Source organism: Schistocerca serialis, chromosome 5, assembly GCF_023864345.2.
Source record: "Schistocerca serialis cubense isolate TAMUIC-IGC-003099 chromosome 5, iqSchSeri2.2, whole genome shotgun sequence".
Taxonomy (NCBI): domain Eukaryota; kingdom Metazoa; phylum Arthropoda; class Insecta; order Orthoptera; family Acrididae; genus Schistocerca; species Schistocerca serialis.
Genome location: NC_064642.1, coordinates 215,556,391 through 215,582,100, shown reverse-complemented (window position 1 = coordinate 215,582,100; position 25,710 = coordinate 215,556,391). Strand labels below are relative to the sequence as shown.

The following is a 25,710-nucleotide window of genomic DNA, read 5'->3' as shown; positions in this document are numbered from 1 at the left end:
TCCTCAGTAAGAACGGCCAGACGTTAAATGTATCTACCTGCAGAGCCGACTTCAAGGCCTGCGGTAGCTAAAAATGACTTTTATCGAGTAATGGCGAGAAGACAGGTGTCGTGATCACAATCTTGCAGAACCCTGCAGAACGCTACGTAACCTTGCAGAAAACGGTACTGCATAACGCTGAGTATTTGCAGTTAGGTAAGACGTTTGGCAAGGAACTCCAGATGTGGCGAGCAGGAGGGGAAGTGAGTGTGACGCTAGGGAGGGGAGAAACACTAGGCGGGGTCATTATGAAGGTGGGGACGCAGCGCGGAATGCTTACCAGCATACACTTGGTCGCAGTTCTCACGTGGAAGCGGCCGGGAGCGAAACCGTAAAAGCAACACTGCAGCATGGCCAGAAAAGTTGACATCAAGTACACGCAGGTGAGTGCCGGCAGTCATCTGACGTTCTAGTACAGTGTGAAGGCGAAACAAGGGTATAGACCAAAAGTGTGTTGTGGGAGCTCGCTACTGTACGCCAGGAGATACGCACATTTATTTTTATAAGTACCTGTACGAAAAGAAATGTGGCCGCTCAGTAACGCGCTGGGTTCCCATGACTCTGGTTTTTACAGAACTATTCAGTATTTCAGCCCTCTGTTTGGTGTTCTGTAACGAGGTATATGTGATTCGTTATGTTTAGATTGCCATTCATGTCACTAATTTATTTACTAATTTGCAAAATCAAGTCAATAACTGAGTGTCGTTATGCTATAAGCAGAATCACGCGTTCGTTGTAATTTGAAATTTAGAACAAGCAACAACTTTTACCAAAAAATTGCAGGTACCGGTAAAAAAAACTTCTTGGAACCTGTAACTAGCGACAACAAATATAATTTTTATGTTTAGTAAATGTTACATTTTGTTCACCGTCATCTCAGCAAATCCTTTCGCTAGGCAATTCTTCGGTATTTTGCCACTTTCATCTGGCTACCGTACGAAATCGTAAGAGACAAGATTTTCAGTATCCAAGTAAATACCGAATCAGTGCATAAACAAGAAGGTACCTGTACTGCTGTTAATGTGTTTCTCGTTTTTTCTACTTCACAAGCGAATGAAGTGAGGAAAGAACGAGCGCGTGTTCCCTTAAATGCCTTACTCGCCCCTTGTTTCCTCTTGTGGCCCTTGTACGAGATACACGATGGATACGGCAAAATCGGTTTGCTGCCTGACTCGGTACCGCTATTGGTTATTCAGACTCTCGTGAAAAGGATGTCAGCTCTTCGAAGTTCAGACGCTATTCCTCTTACTGACAGAACAGACCGGTCACAGCTCACTTCGAGTTTCTTTCTATCTAGGTATTTAATTCGACCTTATAAAGATATCACACCTTCGAGAGTGGTGTTCATGACAAGTTACAGAAGGCTTCACAGTATGACGCCGGGGAAGTCGGTACCGGCATGACAAAACCTAGCGTTATAACACTAATGTTGTACTGAACACTATCATGTACTGTCTCATGAGCATTTCCATCACAAATAAAACAATTTGTTACTCGTTAAGGACGCAACAAGTGGATGTTTTGTCTAACTCTTTCCTTAGTTTCCTGCAGATACTCTACAATTGAAGCAAACAAGCAGATATCTTTAATTCATCATGATATGAACAGAGAAGACTTATCTGCTGTTTATAAAAGTATGGTACTGATATAAATTTCGGCATTAGTATCCACAAAACAATGGTCATCATTTTGTTACTGTCGTCCCTCGAAAAGTGAAAAACGTAAGTCGGAATACAAGAAGCTATGGCTGAATATCAAAAGTAATGGAAATTTCTTGCAATTTTATTTTTTTACATTTACCATAGATCATGAATACGACATTTCGTAATGATGTGGAATGTGTCACTTTAACAAAAGGTTTCTTTACACAGAATTGTTAATTAATTTTTTTTTACAGTTACTGCTTCATATCTAAAAATTTGTCTGTTGAGTAGGTGCAGTCATTCAGAAATTCTTTTAATTTGTTTTTAAATGTTGGTTGGCTACCTGTCAACTTTTACTGCTATTTGGCAAATAACCAAAGATTTTTTGTGGCAGCATAATTCACACCTTTCTGTGCCACAGATTTGGCCCACAATAGTGAAGATCATCCTTTCTTCTAGTGCTGTAGTTATGCATTTCACTGTTTGTTTTTTTTTTTTTTTTTTTTTTAATTGTGATGGATTATTAACAACAAATTTCATAGATGAATATATGTATTGCGAAGGTACTGTGAATATCCCGAGTTCCTTAAATAAATGTCTACAAGGTGATCTATGGTGGGCTCCAGTTATTATTCTGATTACACACTTTTGTGCAATGAATACTTTTTCTCTTAATGATGAATTACACCAAAATATGATGCCATATGAAAACAATGAATGGAAACAGACATAGTAGCCTAATTTACTGACACGTTTCTCACCAAAATTTCCAATAACCCTAATACAGGTCTCAGCAACTGGCCGGTTTTGAGCGCGAGTACTCGCGTCTGCTCAGGCACGTGCTCGCGAGCAGCTGCAAGGTCGCAGAGTAGGGAGGGAGGGGAAATGCGCGCCCACGTTTCAATAGGGCCGCAGCGTGCCTATTGAATTCGCGCCGACTGTGTAATCTTTAAAGTACTACGATCAGCTCTTAACAGTCACTTCGCTGGTTAAGAATCATGTGAAGTCGCCGTTGTGTAACCCCAACCATGCTTTCGCAGTTCAACCCCCATTGGGAGGAATTGTATCTGTTCACTGAAAAAGATGGTGTTGCAAAATGTATAGTATGTCACAAAACGCTGAATTCTTTTACGAAATTTAATTTGCAGCGACATTATATGTCGTACCACGCGAAAGACTACGGACGTGGAAAATGTGATTGAGCAGATCATGCACAGGAAGTTATTAAACTTAAAAGAAAGCTATCCGAAGAAGATCTGGACGACGAAGAAAAATCAACTGAGGCAGCTCTGAGTGGGTTACAAAATTGCTTTGCTTTTAGCAAAATCCCTGCGCCCCACAACTGATGGCGATTTAATAAAAGAATGTTTGGTAGTTGCAGCGGAACATTTGTGTCCATCTCAAGTTGAACAGTTTCGGATTGTGCCATTATCTAACATGACCATTATGCGTCGCATACAGGACATGGCAGACGACGTCCAGAGCCAGCTTGCAAATATCTGTAAAGATTTTATGGCGTATTCTCTAGCTCTGGACGAAAGTGTTGATATCACTGGAACAGCGCAGCTTGCCATATATATTAGAGGTGTTAATAGAGATCTTCAGGTGAGGGAGGAGCTCCTCAATGTAGTAGCCATGAAGAACACTACAACCGGAGGTGATATTTTAAGTAGTGTTGAAGAAAGTGTTGAAAATATAGGATTGTCGTGGAATTCTTTAGTTTCAGTGTCTACAGATGGTAGAGGCATACATTAAGCTAATAAAATTATGTGGCACGTTTGCATTCTCCTTTATTTGTTTCATTTGTCGCAGTAATAATTCGTGAGTGATAACCCTGCAGGTGGCCACGGATTTACATTGACTGGCGGCAGCTGTTGTGTACCCCACGTGACTCTCCCCACTCTCCGCTCTGGTCTGGTAGTGGGGGTAGCGTGCTTGCGCTGCTCCGTGCTAGCGCCTTGCTGCTCACAGCTTGCTCCGCGAGCAAGTATGTTGTGAAGCCCTGCCCTAATAGCATAAGCAGCTGAACCTAACCATTTCAGCAGATCATCAATGTGTCTCTTCCAATTCAATTTCTCATCAGTATACCCATCCTGAAATTTTGAATATTCAGCCTTAGCAACAGACTTCTGTTCATAGACTATATTTATCAGTGGTGTTACGCCGTTTACTGCACAGAATTGTGTACGTTGTGTTTTCTCAATATTTAGTGAGAGTCCATTTGCAGAGAACCTCTTGATAATTTTCTGAAAGACATCATTTACGATTTCTTCAGCTGATTCTTGTTTGTTGGGTGTGATTACTATACCTGTATCGTCAGTAAAATGAACTAGCTTTGCATCTTCATAAATATAGAGGGGCAAATCATTAATATACGTTAAGAACAATAAGGGACCCAAGAGTGAACCCTGTGGAACACCATGCTTTATACCTCCCAAGTTAGAGGACTCTGCTGATTTTTGCAGGCTTCTGTACTGTTAATTTCAATCTTCTGCATTCTTCCAGTTAAATATGAATTAAACCATTTGTACACTGTACCACACATACCACACTACTTAAGCTTATTTAGAAGAATTTCATGATTCACACAATCAAAAGCCTTTGATAGATCACAAAATATCCCAATGGCCGATGTTCAGCTATTCAGTGCATTTAAGGGGATACAGACTCGCCTATCCTTGCAATGTTAAAATATGCCTACTATAGGGAACATTTTCTCACAAACTACCGGAGACAGAGAGATAAAATTTTTACTGTGTGTGCATTGATATGTTAAGAACAATAAGGGACCCAAGACTGAACCCTATGGGACACCATGCTTGATATCTTGCCAGTTAGAGGACTCTGCTGATTTTTGCAGGCTACTGTACTGTTAATTTAACCTTCTGCATTCTTCCAGTTAAATATGAATTTAATGCACTGTCCCACACATACCACAATACTTAAGCTTATCTAGAAGAATTTCATGATTCACACAGTCAAAAGCCTTTGATAGATCACAAAATATCCCAATGGGTGATGTTCAGCTATTCAGTGCATTTAATATTTGGGCAGGGAAAGCATATACAGCATTTTATGTTGAAAAGCGTTTCTGAAAACCAAACTGACATTTTCTTATTACTTCATTTTTACAAATATGTGATGCTACTCTTGAATACATTACTTTTTCAAGAGTTTTGGATAATGCTGTCAGAAGTGAGATTGGGCGGTAGTTGCTAACTTCAGACCCATCTCCTTTGTATGCAATGGTTTAACAATAGCGTACGTCAGTCTGCCTGGAAAAAAGTGCCTTCTTTCAGTGATCTGCGGCTAAGAATCCCACTTACCTGTCGGGAATAAGCTTTTAGTACTCCATTGGAAATACCATCAATTCTGTGTGAGCTTTTACTTTTGAGTGAATTTATTGTTTTCCTAATCTCATCAGGAGAGATGGGTTGAATTTCAATTTTATCAAACTGCACAGGTATTGCCTCTTCCATATACTGCCTTGCATTTTCTAATGAAAAGCTGGATTCTATTTTCTCCACAACACTTAAAAATGATTATTAAACATGTTTTCTACTTCTGACTTCCTGTTAACAAACTTTTCATTGAATTTGATGGAAATACAGTCTTCCTGTGCTCTCAGTTGCCCTCTTTCCCTTTTAACAATGTTGGAAAATGTTTTAATTTTATTATCAGATGTGCTAATCTCAGACATAATGCACATACTTCTGGACTTTTTAAAAACTTTTCTTAGTACAGGGCAATAGTTTTTATAATGTTTCACTGTTTCTGGATCATAACTCCTCCTAGCTATAAGATACATTTCCCTTTTCTGCTTAGAAGATATTTTTATCCCTTTAGTAAGCCATGGATAGATCGTTTCTTACAATTATATTTCAATGTTTTCTTAGGGTAACTGTTTTCAAATATACTCACAAAGGTATCATGAAATAGGTTAAATTTTAAATTGGTGTCAGCTTCCGTGTACACTTCATCCCAGTCTAACTGTTTACCTTTCCCAAAAACTTGCAATTGTTAATTCATTAATTTAATGCACTGTTTTGGAGGACTGTTTTGCATTACTGTATAGAGCTATGTCGTGTACTGTAACCAGCTGTGCATCATGATCAGAAAGACCATTATTAACAGGAAAAGTTTTTATTTGATTAAATTTATCTTGATTTATAAAAACTTGTATCTGTCAGTGTGCTGCTTTCCTTTACCACCCCAGCAGGAAAATCAATAACTGATAGCAAATTGAAAGAATCAAGTAATACTTCAAGGTCAAGCTTTCTATTGAACTCTTTCAGAAACTCTACATTGAAATCCCACAAACAATAATTTGCTTCCCTCTGCCTGACAGATAGCACAACAAAAAATCCAAGTTTTTCGGAAATAGATGAAAATTTTCCAGTAGGGACCTATACATGCCTACATTTATAAAAGTACCATTATTTATTTTAAGTTCAGATGCATGTTCTTCTATAGGTTGCTCTAAACAAAAATTTTTAGTTTCCAAATTTTTCACACTATGACAGATTTTAAATTATATGGAAACTCCTCCTCTCTCCATAGCATCACTACTTAGATGTGCTGAAAGCTTATATCAACTTACATTTACCATATACGTACCTGTGACTATATGATGTTAGGACAGGCGTAGTACGTCTACTCTACCCTCAATTTCTAAATCTTCTAAACAAACAAGAAGCTCATCTACTTTGGTTTTTAATGCCCTGATATTCTGATGCAATATACTAACACTACTTTTCACTGTGATTTTATGAGAATCTTGTTACGTACTAACATTATGTTTAACTCTACTGTTATGAGAATTTTGTGACATTTTAGCATGTCTAGTACCTACCTGTCTGAGCTTCTCATTAAGCTTAATTTGAATCTGTGTTGGATGATTGGAGACTGACCTGAGCCTAAAAAAGAGGTACTGCCATGAGTTTCAGTCCCCCTGCCCCCCCCCCCCCCCTCCCCCTCTCAAATATTTTGCTGTAAGTCTGAGCATTGCATTATTATTTTAAAAATACAAAAACTATTTAAAAAATGAATAATGATATGTAGGGCTACATAAAAACACTACAGATAATGTAGAATATCATAAAAAGGGAAGCTAACAAAAACGAAAAAGGGTACAAACCCAGCAGAAACTACAAAATGTATCCAACAGCAACTTCCTTGTATAGCTGAAAATGTAATATAAACTAAATTCACCGCAAATTAGCAACCAATGGTAAGCAAAATCAACACCTTAATGAGTCTTTTACTCTGCAGCAGGGTGTGCTCTGTTTCAAAACTTCCTGGAGATTAAAATTGTGTGCTGGTCCAGTACTTGAACTGGAACCTTCTGCAATGTTTTGAATGTAGGAGAGATGTATCATCAGAAGTAGAGCTGAGAGGATATGTTGTAGGTTGTGCCTGAATAACTCAGTTCATATGGGCATTTCCTGCAGAAGACAAGGCTCTAGTTCAAGTCTTGGTCTGCTACCCAGCTTTAATCTGCCAATAAATTTCAAAATAAAAACTTGTAATTTATTGATGTTTGTCATTTGTATTAGGAGGGGACAAAATCTTATGTTGCAGGAAATTATGGTATAACAAGCATTGTCTCGAAATTCCCCTTCCAGAATAAAATTGAGCCTTAAACTCATCTTTGTAACTGCTCAACACAATCAGGCATCTCATATGTGTGCAATATTTCATGCTTCTAAGCAGTGGAGGATACAGAAAAACCACAAGGATGGGGTGCTAAAGATATCTTGAGCTATCTTCACTTTTACCATAATAAAAAAAATAATCAAGTCACATACATAGCTTAAGAAAGTTTTATTTGAACTGATTATACATATATACAAGACAATGCCATCTTATGATATAAAAAGTTATGATTGTGGTTCTCTTCCTTAAATGATGAATTATGGAATGGCCGCAACTTTTCTTCTAGGTATGTGTTAGCTATCTATGTGCCAGACAGAAATGTATAAAATATGATGATGTGGACATGCGTGCTATGTGGGACAGTACAACTACTCGATAACTCGATTCAGTTGAGTCGACTGATGAAATAAACGAATGAGTAGTGTGTGGGCTGACTGGCAGGAGTGGTGCAGGTGGCAATGAGGGTGGCCCCACAAGGGGTGGGGGTGGGGGGGGGGAGGGGTGGGGGGAGGCACCCTCCTCCATAAGTACCCACCACTGCTCCTAAGTGACCTATTTTGTGTATACATTCAATCCTCTATTATGGAATCTCGTTTGAGGGAACAAGTGCTGGGAATGTACAACTGTCTTCAAGGTACAGAAAAGTGCTATTCAAATAATAATGAGCCGTAACAATAGGGTCCATTGTATTGATTCATTCAGAAAGCTAGAAATACTGACTGTCCCACATGAATACATCTTTGAGACTAAAATGTACACAAGAGAAAAGTCTTCAACTGTATACTACAACCTATTCAATCTTGACCATGAAACTATATCCAGTCACAACTTATACCTAATCAGAAAAACTAGTCAAAAACAAAGAATAGTATCCTCTATAAAGTCCTAAAGCTGTACACCAGGCTGCCACAGGAAATTAAAGAAGTAAGGGAACTCCGTACCTTTAGCCAAAGGCTAAAAGCATTAAGTAAAAGCTATTACCTTGTGAATTAATGGTTAAACTAATTATAGATAGCCACTTAATATTCATGAATACTACATGTACTAAGCAAAATATGACCTAATTATACATGTCATAAGACTAATTGTAGCCTGTCCCCAGTGTTGTTCAATCTGTATATTGATCAAGCAGTAAAGGAATAAAAAAAGAAGTTAGGATTAGAAATTAAAATCCATGGAGAAGAAATAAAAACTTTTAGGTTTGCCGATGGCATTGTAGTTCTGTCAGAAATGACAAAGGACCTGGAAGAGCAGTTGAAAGGAATGGACAGTGTCTTGAAAGGAGGATATAAGATGAACATCAACAACAGCAAAATGAGGATAATAGAATGTAGTCTAATTAACTCAGGTGATGCTGAGGGAATCAGATTAGGAAATGAGACACTTAAAGTAGTAGATGAGTTCCACTATTTGGGGAGCAAATAACAATGGCAAGAAAAGGATTTCTGAAAACAGAAATTTGTTAACATCAAATATAGATTTAAGTGTCAGGAAGTCCTTTCTAAAAGGGTGATAAATAGTTTAAACCAGAAGAGAATAGACACTTTCAAAATGTGGTGTAACAGAAGAGTGCTGAAGATTAGATGGGTAGATCATGTAACTAATGAGGAGGTACTGAATAGAATTGGGGAGAAGAGGAATTTGTTGCACAACTTGACTAAAAGAAGGGATCAGTTGGTAGGACACGTTCTGAGGCATCAAAGGATCACCAATTTAGAGTTGGAGGGAAGCGTGGAGGGTAAAAATCGAAGAGGGAGACCAAGAGATGAATACACTAAGCAGATTCAGAAGGATGTAGGGTGCAGTAGTTACTTGAAGATGAAGAAACTTGCACAGGATAGAGTAGCATGGGGAGCTGCATCAAGCCAGTCTCTGGACTGAAGACCACAACACAAGACTAATTATAAGAACTACAAAAATTGTGAGAATCATTGTATGTTTATTTAATAAGAAACACTCTACCTCCTGCTTCCACACATCCCCAGAGCCTGTGGTCCATATTTTTGTCATACATTGCAGAAAACGCCTGGTGTGTTCCATAATTGATGAAATTCATTTGGGATATGGTCCCTCAGATCATCAACACTGCGCATGGGAGTTTAATGCACCAAAGATTTTTTATGTTCCCAAAGGAAAAAAAGTCCATGGAGTTCAAATCTGGCAATCGGGCAGGCTATGCAGTGGATGCCCCACAACCAATATGCTTGTTTAGAAACTGATTATCAGGATACTGGTAAACACCTGTGTAATGTGAGGTAGACCGCCACCATGCATAAATCACTTTCACTGCATAAAGTATAGAGATACATCATCAAGTAAATAAAGGAACTCTTGTCTGAGAAACTGCAAATTCATTTGTCCAGTAAGACATTGTGGAAAGAAGTGAGGGCCAATGAGATGATCATGAATGATTCCACCCCACTTGTTGAGGCTGAATTTCTGTTGATGTCTGTCGTGTCACACTTCTTGAGGGTTTTCACAAGCCCAGATGGGATTATTATCATAACAGAAGATCCCACCATGTGAAATCTAACCTAACTATATAAGCTACATTCTAAGAACTTCAGAAACACAGCACATAACATGTGTTAATACAAAGCTAATCTAGGCTGAAAGTGAACCTCATTTAATTCTTACACTGACTGAAGATAATATGGTTCCTGAAGATTTTTATGTAGGATATTACAGACTGTCTTGTGAATAACACCTTCCCTTTTCACAATGCTCCTTGTACTAGTTGATGAAGCATCATCCACAGTGTAAAGTACTTGTTCTTCAAACTCAGGCATTCATTCATTTGCATGGCCTCCCACCATCTGCAACTCTCTTCTCAAATGACCCTGCCTTTTGCAAACATTGGTCAAATCATACAAAAATTCTTGCACAAAGTAATTGCCTGCCAGGGTAACATTCAGAATGAAGTTGATGTGCTATTTATTCATTCCCATCTGTTAGGCAGTACATGTTGTGCATGTATGTCATTTCAGACATTGAATGCATCATTCTGATGGAATTTACTCTAAAACAGAACAAATGACAATCAGAAAAACAAAATAAATGCTATGAGCAACTGTAGGATGAAAAGTGAGTAAAAGTGCACATTTGAGGAAAATTATGCAACCACACACAGGGAATTCCTTTTATACCTTCCCCCCCCCCCAGGGGGTCCACAACTCTTTCGTGGATACGTGTGTGGCGAGCACGGGGCCCCGAGCCATTGCAGCCTTCTTTCTCTCCCGGGCTGCATTTCCTTTCCCTTCCTCTCCTTTCCCCTCCATACCCCTTTCCCCTCGCCCTCTCCTCTCCCTCTATTGGTGTCCTTGCTTATGTTGGCCCCCGCTATCCTCCTGGTTCTGTTGGTTTTACACTCTGGCTTTGTTGCGTAATCATCTCCTCCTTTTGGCATTCCTTGGTCCCCCTCTGGGGTTTGACCTCCATTCCAAAATTCCTCTTCCGTAGTGTGAGCCATTTGGGGAAGAGCACCTTACCTAGTGTCTCCGACGTTTGCCCTCCTAGTATATTCCACCTTTTCTTCTACGTCGTTGTCTGATGCTAGGGTGCATAGCCAGCACGGTAGCCAGCCCGTGTGGTGGGGTCGCTATGTACCCTTTTGGTTGAGCCCCCTGAACACACAGGGATCACACTTCTGATACCTGAGCTGTGACCTCCTCATGCATGCCTTGGAGTGGTTGCTCGTCATCCTGGAGCATCGGAACTCCCGGCAATGGCCGCCGTGCCAGACGGCCCTTGCTGTGGCTGGGTGGTGCCCGTGAGGAGAGCCCCTGATCGGAGTGGGTGGTATCAGGGCGGACGCTATGCAGATGAAACGCATAAGGGTCCAAACCTCTGGCCGCTCTTCTGCGGCCGTCTCTCTGCGTGGTACTGATTCCTCAAGTGCTGCTTCTCTTGCCCCTTCGGCCTTCCCTTCCGTGGCTACCCCCTGGGAGGAGGGTCAGGCCCGTCGTCTAGGGGCAAAACCTTTCCCCCGTTATCTAGTTTGCACCAGGACTGATGGAGATACTTTCACCAGTGTCAAACCTTTATTCTTTGTGGAACACATTGAAGACAAGTTCGGCGAAGTGGACTCCCTGAGCAAGATGCGGTCGGGTTCATTACTGATAAAAACTGCTTCGGCTGCCCAATCTGCGGCCCTTCGTGCCTGTACCCATCTTGGCACAATTCCCGTGTCCATTACCCCTCACCAGTCTCTAAATATGGTACAAGGTGTGATTTTTCACAGAGACCTCATCCTTCAAACTGATGAGGAACTTCGGGACAATCTCCAATCTCGGACGGCGGGGTGTTCACTTTGTTCGGCGTGTTCAGAAGGGTCCTAAAGATAATCGTATTGATACTGGTGCCTTTATCCTGGCCTTTGAAGGGGATACCCTTCCTGAGAAAGTTAAGATTATGGTCTATCGCTGTGATGTGAAGCCGTACATCCCACCTCCTATGCGGTGTTTTAAGTGCTTGCGTTTTGGCCACATGTCTTCTCGCTGTACCCAGGACCCTCTCTGTGGTGACTGTGGACGTCCACTCCATGAGGGGAGTCCCTGTGTTCCCCCTCCTGTATGTGTAAATTGTCATGGTAGTCATTCTCCACGTTCAGCAGATTGCCCAGTTTATAAGAAAGAAAAAAAGATACAGGAGTATAAGTCTCTTGATCGTTTAAGCTACACAGAGGCCCGTAAGAAATATGCACGATTGCACCCTGTGTCCATGACATCTAGTTACGCCTTGGTTACATCTTCATCCCTTCCTCCCCCTTCCTTACCCCCGTCCCGGACCCCTCTCCTTCCCCCCTCCCCTGCGGCTCCCACACCTTCTCCTCTGGGCGCCGCTCCCCCTCCCCAGCCGGAGAAGTGTCCCACTCCTTCGGCGTCTGCTGGTCAAGGGCGCCTCTCCCGGGATGCCCCTTCCCGGCACCTTCCAGGTCAAAGGTCTGCTGCAGCGCGGCGACCGCGAGAGCCGCGGTCTATCGGCCCCCAGGTCGCCCGGTCTCTTTCTGTTCCTGATCTTGCTGCAGCTGGCTCCATTATGCCACACAGCCCTCCTCGATCTCAGCCTGAAAAGAAGAAGAAACATAAGTCCCGGGACAAAGAGCCTCTGGTGTCACCGGAGGTCCCTTCCCCGGCTTCACAACCGGATTCTGACCTGTCGTTTATGGATGTCGCCCCCTCCTTGTCGGTGACGGGTGGGGACCCGGCGGTAGGACTGGATTTAGCGTGTTCAGCCCTCATTTAAACCATCGTTTTGTGGTTCTCCAATGGAATTGTAATGGCTACTATCGTCACCTTCCGGAATTGAAATCCCTTCTTTCGTCCTACTCAGCAGCTTGTGTGGTTCTCCAGGAATCTCATTTTACTGATGCTCACTCACCGACCCTCCGTGGGTTCCGTGTTTTCTGTCGAAATCGGGTCGGACCCTTGCGGGCTTCTGGTGGCGTTTGTACGTTGGTCCGTACAGACATTGCTAGCACGTGGATTCCTCTCCAAACTACATTGGAAGCGGTTGCTGTTAGGGTCCACTTAGACTCTGCAGTCACAGTATGCAATCTTTATCTCCCTCCTGACAGAACTCTTACACCTGCTGCCTTAACCACCCTTCTTCAGCAACTTCCTCCTCCCTTCCTCCTCCTTGGGGATTTTAATGCTCATCATCCTTTGTGGGGCAGTGCCTATCCATCTAGACGAGGTCTTCTTATCGACCAATTTATTGCAGACTACGACCTGTGCCTTCTTAATGATGGCTCCCCTACTCATTTCAGTGCTGGTCATGGTACCTTTTCTGCCATTGATCTTTCTCTTTCTTCTCCCTCTCTCCTCCCTTCATTACACTGGTCGCCACACGACGACCTTTGTGATAGTGACCATTTCCCATTGATTATCACGCTCCCTTCCCGCTCCCCGATGGAGAGGTTACCTCGTTGGTCTTTCCACCGCGCCGATTGGCCTCTATATACTGCACAGGTCGAGTTTTCTCCCTCTTTGTCGGGTTGTATTGATGACGTCCTACGTGACGTGTCTGACGCGATTGTTCGCGCTGCTAACCTTGCTGTCCCGCGCTCATCTGGACAATTTCGTCGTCGGCAAGTCCCGTGGTGGAGTACGGCCATTGCCATTGCCATCCGTGATCGCCGTCGAGCTTTGCAACACTTTAAGAGGCACCCATCTGTAGCCAGCCTTTCTACCTTTAAGCGCCTTCGCGCTAAAGCCCGTTATTTAATCAAACAGAGCAAGCGGATATGTTGGGAACGATTCGTTTCTTCCCTTGGTTCCACTGTCCCTCTGTCACGGGTATGGGCTACACTTCGCTCTCTCCAAGGTTGCCATCGGCAGTCCACCCTCCCAGGCCTTCACCTCCCAGATGGCATTTGTACGGACCCATTAGTTCTCGCAGAACATCTTGCGACCCATTTTGCAGTGGCATCAGCGTCGGCCTCCTATCCAGCTGCTTTCCTTCATCAAAAACAGCAGGCTGAAGCTGTCACCTTATGTTTCACCACTTGTGAGTCAGAATCTTACAACGAACCTTTCACTGAATGGGAATTTCTTTCTGCTCTATCTGCTTCTCATGATACGGCTCCTGGCCCAGATTCCATTCATAACCAGCTGCTTCAACATCTCAGTGCTCCACAACGGCACCATCTTCTTCGGGTGTTTAACCGTATCTGGCTCCAGGGTGACTTCCCTTCTCAGTGGAGGGATAGCATTGTGGTTCCTGTCCTTAAGCCTGGTCAGAACCCCCTATCTGTTGACAGCTATCGGCCAATTAGTTTGACCAATGTTGGTTGTAAGTTACTTGAACGGCTGGTCGCCCGTCGGCTCACTTGGGTCCTCGAATCTCGGGATCTATTGTCCCCTTACCAGTGTGGCTTTCGAGAGGGACGATCTCCAATCGATCATTTGCTTCGCTTGGAATCCGCAGTTCGGCAGGCTTTTTCCCAGCGCCGCCATTTGGTTGCAGTGTTTTTTGACCTTCGCAAGGCCTATGACACGGCCTGGCGCCATCACATCTTACTAACCCTTCATCAGTGGGGTCTTCGGGGCCCACTCCCGATTTTTATCCGCCAGTTCCTGATCCATCGGTCATTCAGAGTTCGAGTTGGTACTGCTTTCAGTTCTCCACGGACCCAGGAGACGGGCATCCCACAGGGTTCTGTCTTGAGTGTCCTTCTTTTCCTCATTGCTATCGATGGACTTGTGGCCTCTGTCGGTCCCTTGGTCGCCCCTGCCCTGTATGTGGATGATTTCTGCATTTGGGTTAGTTCCTCCTCGATGCCATCTGCAGAACGGCAGCTCCAGGTGGCTATACGGCGTGCCTCTGCATGGACCCTCTCCCACGGGTTTCAATTCTCTCCTTTAAAATCGCAGGTGGTCCACTTCTGTCGCCGTACTACGGTCCACCCTGATCCAGAGCTCTATCTCGCTGCACAAAGATTGCCTGTGGTTCCACAGTTTCGTTTCCTAGGTCTTCTTTTCGACAACAAGCTCACTTGGCTGCCCCATATCAGACTCCTGAAGGTAGGATGTTTCCGTAAACTCAATGTCCTTCGCTTCCTTGCCCACTCCTCCTGGGGTGCGGACCGTTCCCTCCTCCTCCGTCTTTATCGTGCTCTAGTTCTGTCACGTTTGGACTATGGTTGTCAAGTTTATGGTTCAGCTGCTCCTTCCACGCTGCACGTGCTGGATCCAGTCCACCATCGTGGTATCCGTTTGGCCACCGGTGCCTTCCCTACTAGCCGTGTTGATAGTCTCCTGGTTGAAGCTGGGATCCCCCCCCTTTCTGTTCGGCGGTCCCAGCTTCTGGTGTCTTATGCCCTTACTATCCGTTCTTCTCCCGCTCATCCTTCCTATTCTATCCTATTCCCAGACCATGGACGTCGCCCGCCTGACTCCCGCCCTCGGGCGGGTTTACCGGTTGGGCTGCGCCTTGCGTCTCTTACCCGTGATTTTCGGCTTCCTTCTTTGTCCTGTCTTCCTCGCTCCCTCCCCTCCACCCCTCCTTGGTTAGTTCCTCGGCCTCGAATTCGGATGGATCTCCACCGCGGTCCGAAAGATTCCATCCCCCCGGTGGTGTTCCGTTCCTTTTTCCGCCAAATTTTATGGGAGTTTCGGAATGCTGTTGTTTTTTACACTGATGGCTCTAAATCTGCTGATCATGTTGGGTATGCCTTCACGTCCTTTGTTGGAACGGAAAATCATCTACTGCCACCCTCATGTGGGGTGTTTACTGCGGAATTGATGGCAATTTCCCGGGCCCTTACCTTTATTAAACAATCCCAACACAACCGCGTTTTGTTATGTACGGACTCGATGAGTGGCCTTCTTGCTATTGACCGGTGTTTTTCGCGCCATCCCTTGGTCTCTGCCATCCATGACCATCTCGCTGATCTTCACCGTGCTGCTTGTTCCATTGACTTCCTATGGGTCCCGGGCCATGTGGGTATCCCGGGTAATGAGCTCGCTGATCGTTTGGCTGGGGGAGCAGTTACTTACCCCCCATTTTCTGTAACCCCTCCTGCAGCGGATTTACGGCTTCACATCAAATCCCACTTTGCACAGTCATGGGCCAATTCTTGGGAGGCTACTCCACTGTCTAATAAACTTCGTGCCATTAAGGTGAATACAGGCCCATGGCGTTCTTCCTTTCGCCTCTCCCGCAAGGACTCGACCACACTGTGTCGTCTCCGCATTGGCCATACCAGGCTGACCCATGGTTTCCTTTTGCGTGATGAGCCACCCCCGCTATGTGGTTGTGGAGCCTTCCAGTCAGTGGCCCACATTTTGGTTGAATGCCCCCTTCTTTTGGCTCTGCGTGCTAAGTACAGACTCCCCCACACTTTACCTTTGATGTTGGCTGACGATTCCCGGATGGTCTCTCTGGTTCTATGTTTCCTCCGGGAGAGTGGTTTTTATTCTCAGTTTTAAAGTTTTTAATCTCCCTCTGGTGTTGGGGCAGGGCGGTGAGTGTTTGGGTGTCTCCCACTGTAGGCAGTGTTCAGAGATTCCCGATTCACCTCCCTGACCGGAATCCTCTTTTCTTTCCCTTTTACTCTGTTTTTACCCCTTCTTTTTAAGGCTTGGTTAGTTTTTCTGTTCCCATACGTACTTTCTGCATTATAGCAGTTGTACCTTTTAAGTCACAGGTGGTCTTGCCTATGCTGTTTCAGCATAGTGTTGGGCTCGTTCTCTTGCCAACTTCCCTCATTTGTTTTTACTAATGACAACGTGACTGCCCTTTTACGTTTCCCCTTTATCCGTTTTATTTTTCTGACTATACTGAGATGTCCCGTTAGTAGAATGGAGTCTATTTGAAACAAGGGACTGCTGACCTTGCTGTTTGGTCCCTTTAACCTCAAGCAACCAACCAACCAACTTTATACCTTCCCAATGAAGGATTTTTGGACCTATGTGCGTATGATCTTTCTGTAACGTTTTTATGTCAAGAATAAATCCAAAAAATGTGTGGCACATATTTCTATACAGCTATACTGTATTGGCAGAGATACTATAGGTCACTTTCTTCTTGAGCCACATCAATGTGTTTCTTTTGAAGACAAAAAAATGTCTGCCTTACATGGAGATGAAGCTGTGACACTCTACCTTGAAAAACTGAACACTGGTTACTCAGAAACAGAGACCAGTCCCCATCCCCAAATTAGTTAATAGTGCAGTCACATACAAATAATGGAGCCAAAAATCATTTGCAGAGAAAACTCTTTGTCATTGTTAGGACCTTCTTGTGCATGCATAGCATAAATTAAAAATCTTACATGCTGAATTTAATTTATTAATTTGAGACAGGCAATTTCTTTTCACTGACAGTGTACATGTTCTCACAGCTACTATCAAAGTGAAATCTACATCTACATTCATACTCCGCAAACCACTATTTAGTGCATGGCAGAGGGTTATATCCCATTGTAGGCCTACTTGTTATGATGGCCTTTCCCATTCCATTCAAATATGGAATGTGGGAAGAATGAGCACTTAAATGCCTCTGAGCACTCTGTTATTGTTGTAATCTTGTCTTTGTGACATCTATGGGAGTAACATGTATGGAGTTGTAATACATTCCTAGGTTTATCACTTAAAGTTAGTTCTAGAAGTTTCCTAACTAGGCTTTCCTGAGGTAGTTTGCATCTGTTTTCAGGCATCTGCCAGTTCATTTCTTTCAGCATCTTTGAGTCAATAGACTCGTGACAATTCTTGTTGTCTTTTGTGTATGCATTCAATGTCCACTGTTAGTCCTATTTGGTATGGTCACACACACCTAAGCAGTATTTCAGGATGGTTCCCACAAGTGTTTTTTTATGGTCTTCTTTATGCACTAGTTGTGGATGATGATGATGTTTGGTCTGTGGGGCACTCAACTGCATGGTCATCAGTGCCCATACAAAGTCCCAATTTCTGTACACAGTCCAATCTAGCCACTGTCATGAATTGTGATGAAGATGAAATGATGAGGATAACATGGACACCTAGTCTCCAGGCAGAGAAAATCCCCAACCCGGCTGGGAATTGAACCCGGGACCCCTTGTCCAGAGTCAGCCATGCTAGCCACTACACCACGAGCTGCGGACTTTACACTGGTTGCATTTCCATAGTATTCAACCAATGAAACACAGTCTGCCATCTGCTTTACCCATGACCAAGACTATGTGATTATGCTATTTCATATCCCTACAATGAAATAATTATTTTCTTTCAGATTGGGGATAGCCCCTGGACACAATGCTCCCTACCCAACATGAGGACAAAGAAGTGTGTGAGATTTATTCCATGTCAGACTGTTTACACTGTATTTCATGTGTCTGAATTTTATTTTTGGTCTACACCAATCAGTTACAGACAGACAAATATAAAGTATGTTTTAAAGCTGTATTTAATGTAAAAGGCATTTCACCAGAATGGATATGATCAAGCAATGTTGGCTTGGTTTACTGTTGGAGAAATGTGCGCAAATAATCATAACCTTACTGACATTCAAAGAATACATTTTCAACTTTCCTGTTTGTATGTCCTAGAGAATTTAATAAGATACAAATAATGGTAACAGTTTTATTTTTCAGCTGTTCATTAACAATGAATTTGTTAATTCAGTTTCTGGGAAGACATTTCCAGTTTATAACCCTGCAAATGAAGAAAAAATTGCAGATGTGTATGAAGGAGACAAGGTAAACAAGTATGAATTTACTTTGTTAAATAGGCACCCATTTTCTGAGTTAGAAGGTAGAACAACTCTTTATGGAAATGCATCTGACTTTTGCAGGCAGATGTAGATAAAGCAGTTGCTGCAGCCAAAGAAGCATTCAAGAGGGGTTCAGAATGGAGAACAATGGATGCCTCTAAACGAGCAGTTCTGATGCATAAGGTAAACATGACTATACAGAAATGTTGCAACTCTAAAATTTCTTATCACAACCACCTTTCCTGTACACTTAGTTTTAGTACTTGATAGTTTCCATTGTGCTATACAGTTTACTGATGTATTACTCTTATTTACTCTATAATAAGAGATATCTGCCACAAGGTCACAATAGTGTATACTTATTTCCTTTGAGCTTGTAGCGGTACAGTATTGAACAAACACTATTGAATGTTGGTCCATTAGTATGAGCCTTATGCTGATGGTGAAAAAGAATGTATTGCAGACAATAACTGTTAGAAACATGAATTTTGTGGAGAGAATAATAATGGAACAAAATTGTTTGTGCTAAGACAATTTTAATTGTTTCTTGAAATAAAATTAGATATTTTTTTGATTTTATGGAACCTTGTCAGCTAGGACACAGAACATGATAGCATCCTGTACCAGGACAAGTGTTTTCATTCATCCAAGTCTAAGACAAGCTGTTTAAACATATAGGGTGAAACTTTTTGTGGTCTTCCATTGAATATCTAAATCAGCTATTACTTACATTTACTGGCTAATATTTTGATATTCACTTGAATTCCTAGGCATGCACATAGTTTAATTTTCATGTGATGTTTGTACAGTACAAATACCCTAGAGGGAAGCATCAAAATCTGTTAAATCATGCCACTAAAAAGATTCAAACGGCTGTAAGCACCATGGGACTTAACAACTGAGGCCACCAGTCCCCTAGACATAGAACTACTTAAACCTAACTAACCTAAGGACATCACACACATCCATGCCCGAGGCAGGATTCGAACCTGTGATCTTAGCAGCAGCGCGGTTCCGGACTGAAGCACCTAGAACTGCTCGGCCACAATGACCAGCAAATCACGTTAACAATGCAGTTACTGCAATAATGTTTGCCTGTTGTGATAGTTGAAAATTTGTACCAGACAAGAACTTGAACTCAGCCAGATTTCCTACAAGTCTTGAGCAGATATCTTATCCTAGCAGGTTAATTGGTAATGCAGCAATTGGACATGAGTCTCCCATTATCTGTACTTTGGAATTAAGCTATGACTTACTTTTCCCAATTTCTTATTGTCAAATAAAAACAAAGAATCATAAGAATGGTAATATTATTGTACTGTTGAGGTTGAGTCTGGCAGACTGCATTAGTAATTGTTCTATAACATCATTGATCACAAATTTAAAAGATTGTAGAATGTGTCAGGAGGTAAAAAAAGAAATATAAATTTTTAAAATGCTTTATATGATCTTGAAATTGGTCACCCTATTGTTACACTTCCTTTAAACGCATTGCTTCTTTTGTCTGTGTTAGTATTAATGATAACTAATTATGACTACTTGTCTATTCCCAATCTTTATAGGCTTCTTGTATGAAATTCTGAAATACTGTTCCTGGAGAAGTATGAGTTCGTGTAAATGCTACCTTGATAACATAATTACATTTGCTGTCTGTGCCATATAAGTAAAACTAATGTCAAAGTAAAGACAAAACGAATGAGGAATTCACTATGTTCAGAAGTCAGCATTTTCACATTCATGAATAATGTAAATAACCTAACAAAGTTACTGAAACATTGATGAAAATCTGTAATACAGAGGTCCTAAATCATGATCTGTTAACCAAACTATTTAATTCTATTCTCAAAACTCATTTAACACAAATTCAGAATAATAACAACTGTCTGCAGATTCAAGAAAAGTGAAGCACCCAGAAGGGGAAGAGAAAACAAAATGAAACTTCATAGGTTGAAGGGGTATGTGATGTTATTTTTCACAGAGAACTTGTCAGTATGAGTTCACTCTACAGTATAGCATTGTACCGCCTCTGACCTGGTTGTGTGCACGTATTTCCAGAGGAAGGGTGTCATAAAGCCATTGCATGCTCTCTCAATGTAAACTAGCCCACGGCTGTGTAACTGATCATTGATATCCTGAATACTGGCACTGGGATGCAATTGATGTTCAAGATGGTTTCACATGTGTTCTATTGGAGACAGATTTGAGAACGTTGCTGGCTGTGGGAGTGCCTTAGCTTCACATAGACAGTTCACAGACACATACCATGTGGGGATGAGCACTGTCCTGTTGAAAAATGGCACCATAACATTGTCACATGAGAGGTAACACATGAGGATGCAGGATGTACATGAAGCACCATTGTACCTTCAGACTTCCCTCAATCACTGCCAGCTACGACATGAAATTATAACCAATGTCTCCTGACATCACAATGGCAGGAGAAACACTTCCAAAACATTGGAAGAAGGGGACCTCTCACACAGTTGCCACTACATTCAACACATTGGAAGAATGGGCTCTCTTGCCCAGTCGCCATCACATTCATTGCCTATGATGGTCATCTGAGGTAGTGCTAAACCATGATTCATTGTTGAATACAGTGCAGCACCAATCATATCAGTAGTCCATGCTTACCAGTCATAGCACCACTCCAAACACTTCTGTTTGTGTTGTGGTGTTAATGGCAGCATACACATGGTAATTCCCTAGTGCAGTTTCTGCTTGTCTCTGAACAGAGATGTGGGATGACACAGAATGTTGCAGGAAGCCCATTACATGGTCTTGGATAGCAGGTGCAAATTTGAAGGGGTTACAACAATGTCCTTGATGAACAACATGGCAATCCTCCCTTGTAGTGATTCAGGTATGATCAGTCAGAACCTTAATGATGAGTGTGCCTGCCTCATGCTTACATACTGTTCAACAATGACCACAGTCACAAATGAATGCCCCACAAATCTGGATATTGCACAATTTGACCAATCAGCCAGATGGAGATCAACAATGAAGCACCTTTCAAAATCTGTCAGGTGCTAAAAACACTGTCTCACATGAGTATAAGGCACCTCCATGTCCTTCACAGTGATCGCTCAACATCTGGTGTTGTTCATGTCCTTTATATACCCTACAAGGCCTGGTGACAACACTAAAAATGAACAACACTTACCTGCACTGGTGGCCATTCTACTTGGCACAGAAAATTGCAAGTCTAATCATTTACATGCCTACTGATAGTGTGTACATGTACAAAATTACATTGACATCTGACCATGTCCTCTCTGTGCTTCACTTTTTCTGTCAGGCAGTGTAAATACTGTCATTCAGATCTCCTGCTTGGGATGGCAATGGAACGCGGTTGGCAGAAAAGAGTGTTATTCTACAAGAGTATGTTTGCATTACTGCTTGTAATATATTTTGTTAAATTTCAAGACAAGAACATAATTACAGTAAGACAAAGCAATTTACAAAGAAGAGAATGTCCATTATAATTATCTGGGCTGTTATGCCATGGTCAGTTGATGAATTCTGTGTCAATTCCCAACGTTTCATCCCCATCTGCGGAGGACATCTTCAAGGGGGTCTTCCACTGGCTTGCTACCGACTGCAGCTAAATTCCATGTCTGTGCGCTCCTGCACCGAGGCGTGAAATCACGTGTTTTGAAAACGTCAGTGCAATCAGCCACTGTTGGTTGCCATCGATCGCCGTTTCCATCACCCAGTTGTGCGCAGGTGGTACACATCTTCTTCAACACAGGCATCCATATACCGTTTAATTTCATGCCCTCCTCCTTTCGAGCAAAATTATTAGGGTGTTTGGCAATGAAATTAAATGATATATGGATGCCTGCATTGAAGATGTGTACCACCCATCCACTACTGGGTGATGGCAACGGCGATCGATGGCAGTGGACAGCGTCCGATTGCACTGACGTTTTCAAAACACGTGACATCATGCCTCGCCGCGGGGGCACACAGATATGGAATTTAGCGGCAGTCAGTAACGAGTAGCTACAGACCCCCTTGAAGATGTCCTCTGCAGACGGGGATGAAACGTTCAGAATTGACACAGAATTCATCAACCGACCACGGCATAACAGCCTGGATAATTATAATGGACATGACATTTCCGGACGTGAAAGTCTACATTTTAGTATAGAAGACAATGTTTTCTTCTGAAACATGTGGGAATGTCTGTTGTCAGCATTTCACGCATTCTAAAACATAACAAATAATGTGATCAGGCTAATTCTTACTGAACTGGGGATTAGCAGAGTCTTTCATGGACACCTTCATTTCATGTGTAAAATTTCATGCTATCCAACTGAACATCAGTGTATTAGTAGTTTATTGCTAATGTAGTGTGAAGAATTAGGTCTTACAGTGGCTTCTCTTTGTTCCATTTGTTCAGTCACTGCACATACCTTTTCTCCATCGTGATGTGATTCATAGGGCAGTATGGACAAGTAGATGAATTAGTATGTGTAAACATGTTTCATACCCACAAGGGTTCTCACTCATGATAGGATATATGGCGAATTGTGCAGAAATATGCAAATGAAATTTTTAATTTCAGTAGAAGCATGATTTATGTTTAACAAAGTAACTCTAATTCTTTCTTGTCATGATTCTAGTTAGCAGACTTGATGATGAGGGATTTTCAGTACTTGACAGTTCTACGAGTAATGGAAGGAGGGAAGGTCTCTTCAGCCTCTTATTCAGAAGTAGTATATGCTGCTGATACTCTGCGTTATGCTGCTGGTTGGGCTGACAAAATTCATGGTCAGACCATCCCCACAGGTATGCACATTTAGTACAAAAAGAGGGAGCAAGTAGTGTGCTCTGTGCTCATGCTGAACAAGATTCGTAGCAAAGTTGATGTTCAATACTTTTTTCTATTTGCAATGATCAGTGTTGAAGACACATTATTTTTGAGATAAAATTTCGTATATTGTATGTTTTTGTATTTTTACCCATTGTTTCTTAAGCAGTCACACCCATTTTTGTTTTTACAAAATCTGAAATAACTTCGATTGTTGGTATTGAATACCTTTTACTTACTGTTTATCAGTTTTGAGTGCATATTAATCTACAGATGTCAAAATGCGCATTGCTCATGTTGATGTAGGAAACTTTAAAAATTTACACTTTTATTGACTTATTGATTGGTTAAGCATCATCTAAGGGAAACTATACTAATTAACTACATCTACATCCATACTTCACAAGCTACCTGACGGTGTGTGGCGGAGGGTACTTTGAGTACCTCTATTGGTTCTCCCTTCTATTCCAGTCTTGTATTGTTCGTGGAAAGAAAGATTGTTGGTATGCCTCTGTGTGGGCTCTAATCTTGATTTTATCCTCATGGTCTCTTCATGAGATATACATAGGAGGGAGCAATATACTGCTTGACTCCTGGGTGAAGGTATGTTCTTGAAACTTCAACAAAAGCCCGTACCAAGCTACTGAGCGTCTCTCTTGCAGAGTCTTCCACTGGAGTTTATCTATCATCTCTGTAACACTTTCGTGATTACTAAATGATCCTGCAACGAAGCATGCTGCTCTTCGTTGGATCTTCTCTATCTCTTCTATCAACCCTATCTGGTATGGATCCCACACCAGTGAGCAGTATTCAAGCAGTGAGTGAACAGGTGCACTGTAACATACTTCCTTTGTTTACGGATTGCATTTCCTTAGGATTCTTCCAATAAATAATACATGCCACATTGTATCACATTAAGCTTCATAATTTTTTCTTGAAATGGTAAAATAATATTACTTTCAGTTGTTAATCATGTTCACACTCACCCCATACAGGCTGTCTGACAGTGACTAACAGCCAAAACTAGTCAGAGAGTAAATACAACAGAAATTATATTCTGCAGATGAGTGGCACAATGGTTACATCCTTCTCATATTAGCAAAAAATATTATGTACCTGAATGCCCCCTGGGTATCAGAGCAGATGCAGCAGGAAAAATCACAGAATTAAAAAAAAATCTCAACTCAAATACGTTCTTTGTGTTGATGGGGTGAGTGGCTGTAGGGCCAAAAGCATTAGTGGGCAATGTCTGGGTCACCGGCTACTCGTTCCAGCCCATCCCTACCCCAATCATCCTAGCTATGTTAGATTTGCCCACATAATGTGGAGCTCTATCTGGAGGGCTTTTATTTCACCAGTTACTCACAGGATGAATATGTAGAGTTTCACCTCTTCTTTTCTAGCTCCTAGTGGTATGGGTGTGCCACTAGGGGTATCAACACCAAACTAATAAATAAATAAAATTATTTGTGGAACTAATTCTTGTGGGAAGTCTGCTTTAAAGTAATCAACAGGTATCAGTAACAGAACACAAGCTGTTTGTCAGAATATGGTTTTGGAACTGAAAATTCATGAAGGGGCTTTTGAGACAGTGGCATCATTCTACATGCCAGAAGGGTCTAGAGAGGATTTCTGATGTTTTAAAAATAATAAAACAGTTGAGAAATGGCTGTTTTTAGTAGAAATGTCAACCTTTGAACAATCCATTGAGAAATATTCATTTTAAATGGATTACACAGTATCATGAAATTTAGTAATGTGTCATGCTGAGTCATTATTAATATACTGAAATTAGAATTGATTGAGGAAAAGGCACAAGAAGAGATCATTTATCCCTAATGTATAATAAATAAAAAGGGTGAATAGCAAACTAATAAAAATAGCAGTGTTTATCATGAAATTGAAGGAACAGTACTCCCAAATCACATAAAGGTGGGATGTATCTGCTTCAAAGGCAGGTTATATATCCCTAACCTGATGCACTGGTTTAAGTACCAGTAATTTTTCTGTATGACACTGGCATGTAATGGAGAGAATGTGTTATATTAGCCAATGGTTCATCTGCCCAGTGGTGGATTAGCTGTTTTCCAAATATCCTTTCCTGAAACCGAAAGGAGTTCTCTGTGTATCAAGAATAACAACACCAAACAAGGGAAAATCCAGCATGGAATTGAGAGTGAGGACGCACTATCCACAGATCTCAAGAAACTCAACACTTTCTCCCCCATTCACTTCACTTGATTCTACTCATGTTGACCACCACCTCAAAGATGGCTACATCAGTACCTCCATCTAGATCAAACCTACCAATTTCCAGCAATACATCCAATTTGACAGCTGCCACCCATTCCATACCAAGAA

At 41.9% G+C, this 25,710-nt stretch overlaps 1 protein-coding gene across 1 annotated transcript in view; it reads left to right on the top strand.

Moving 5' to 3' along the window:
* The first annotated feature begins 297 nt into the window (after positions 1–297).
* LOC126481320 (aldehyde dehydrogenase 1A1-like) overlaps positions 298–25,710 on the top strand; it is a 96,583-nt gene continuing 71,170 nt past the window's right edge. The window contains exons 1-4 of the mRNA XM_050104983.1: positions 298–422; positions 18,412–18,516; positions 18,612–18,713; positions 23,162–23,327. Of these exons, the coding sequence (XP_049960940.1) occupies positions 390–422; positions 18,412–18,516; positions 18,612–18,713; positions 23,162–23,327 (406 nt within the window). The 5' untranslated portion in view covers positions 298–389. The remainder of the gene's footprint in view (positions 423–18,411; positions 18,517–18,611; positions 18,714–23,161; positions 23,328–25,710) is intronic.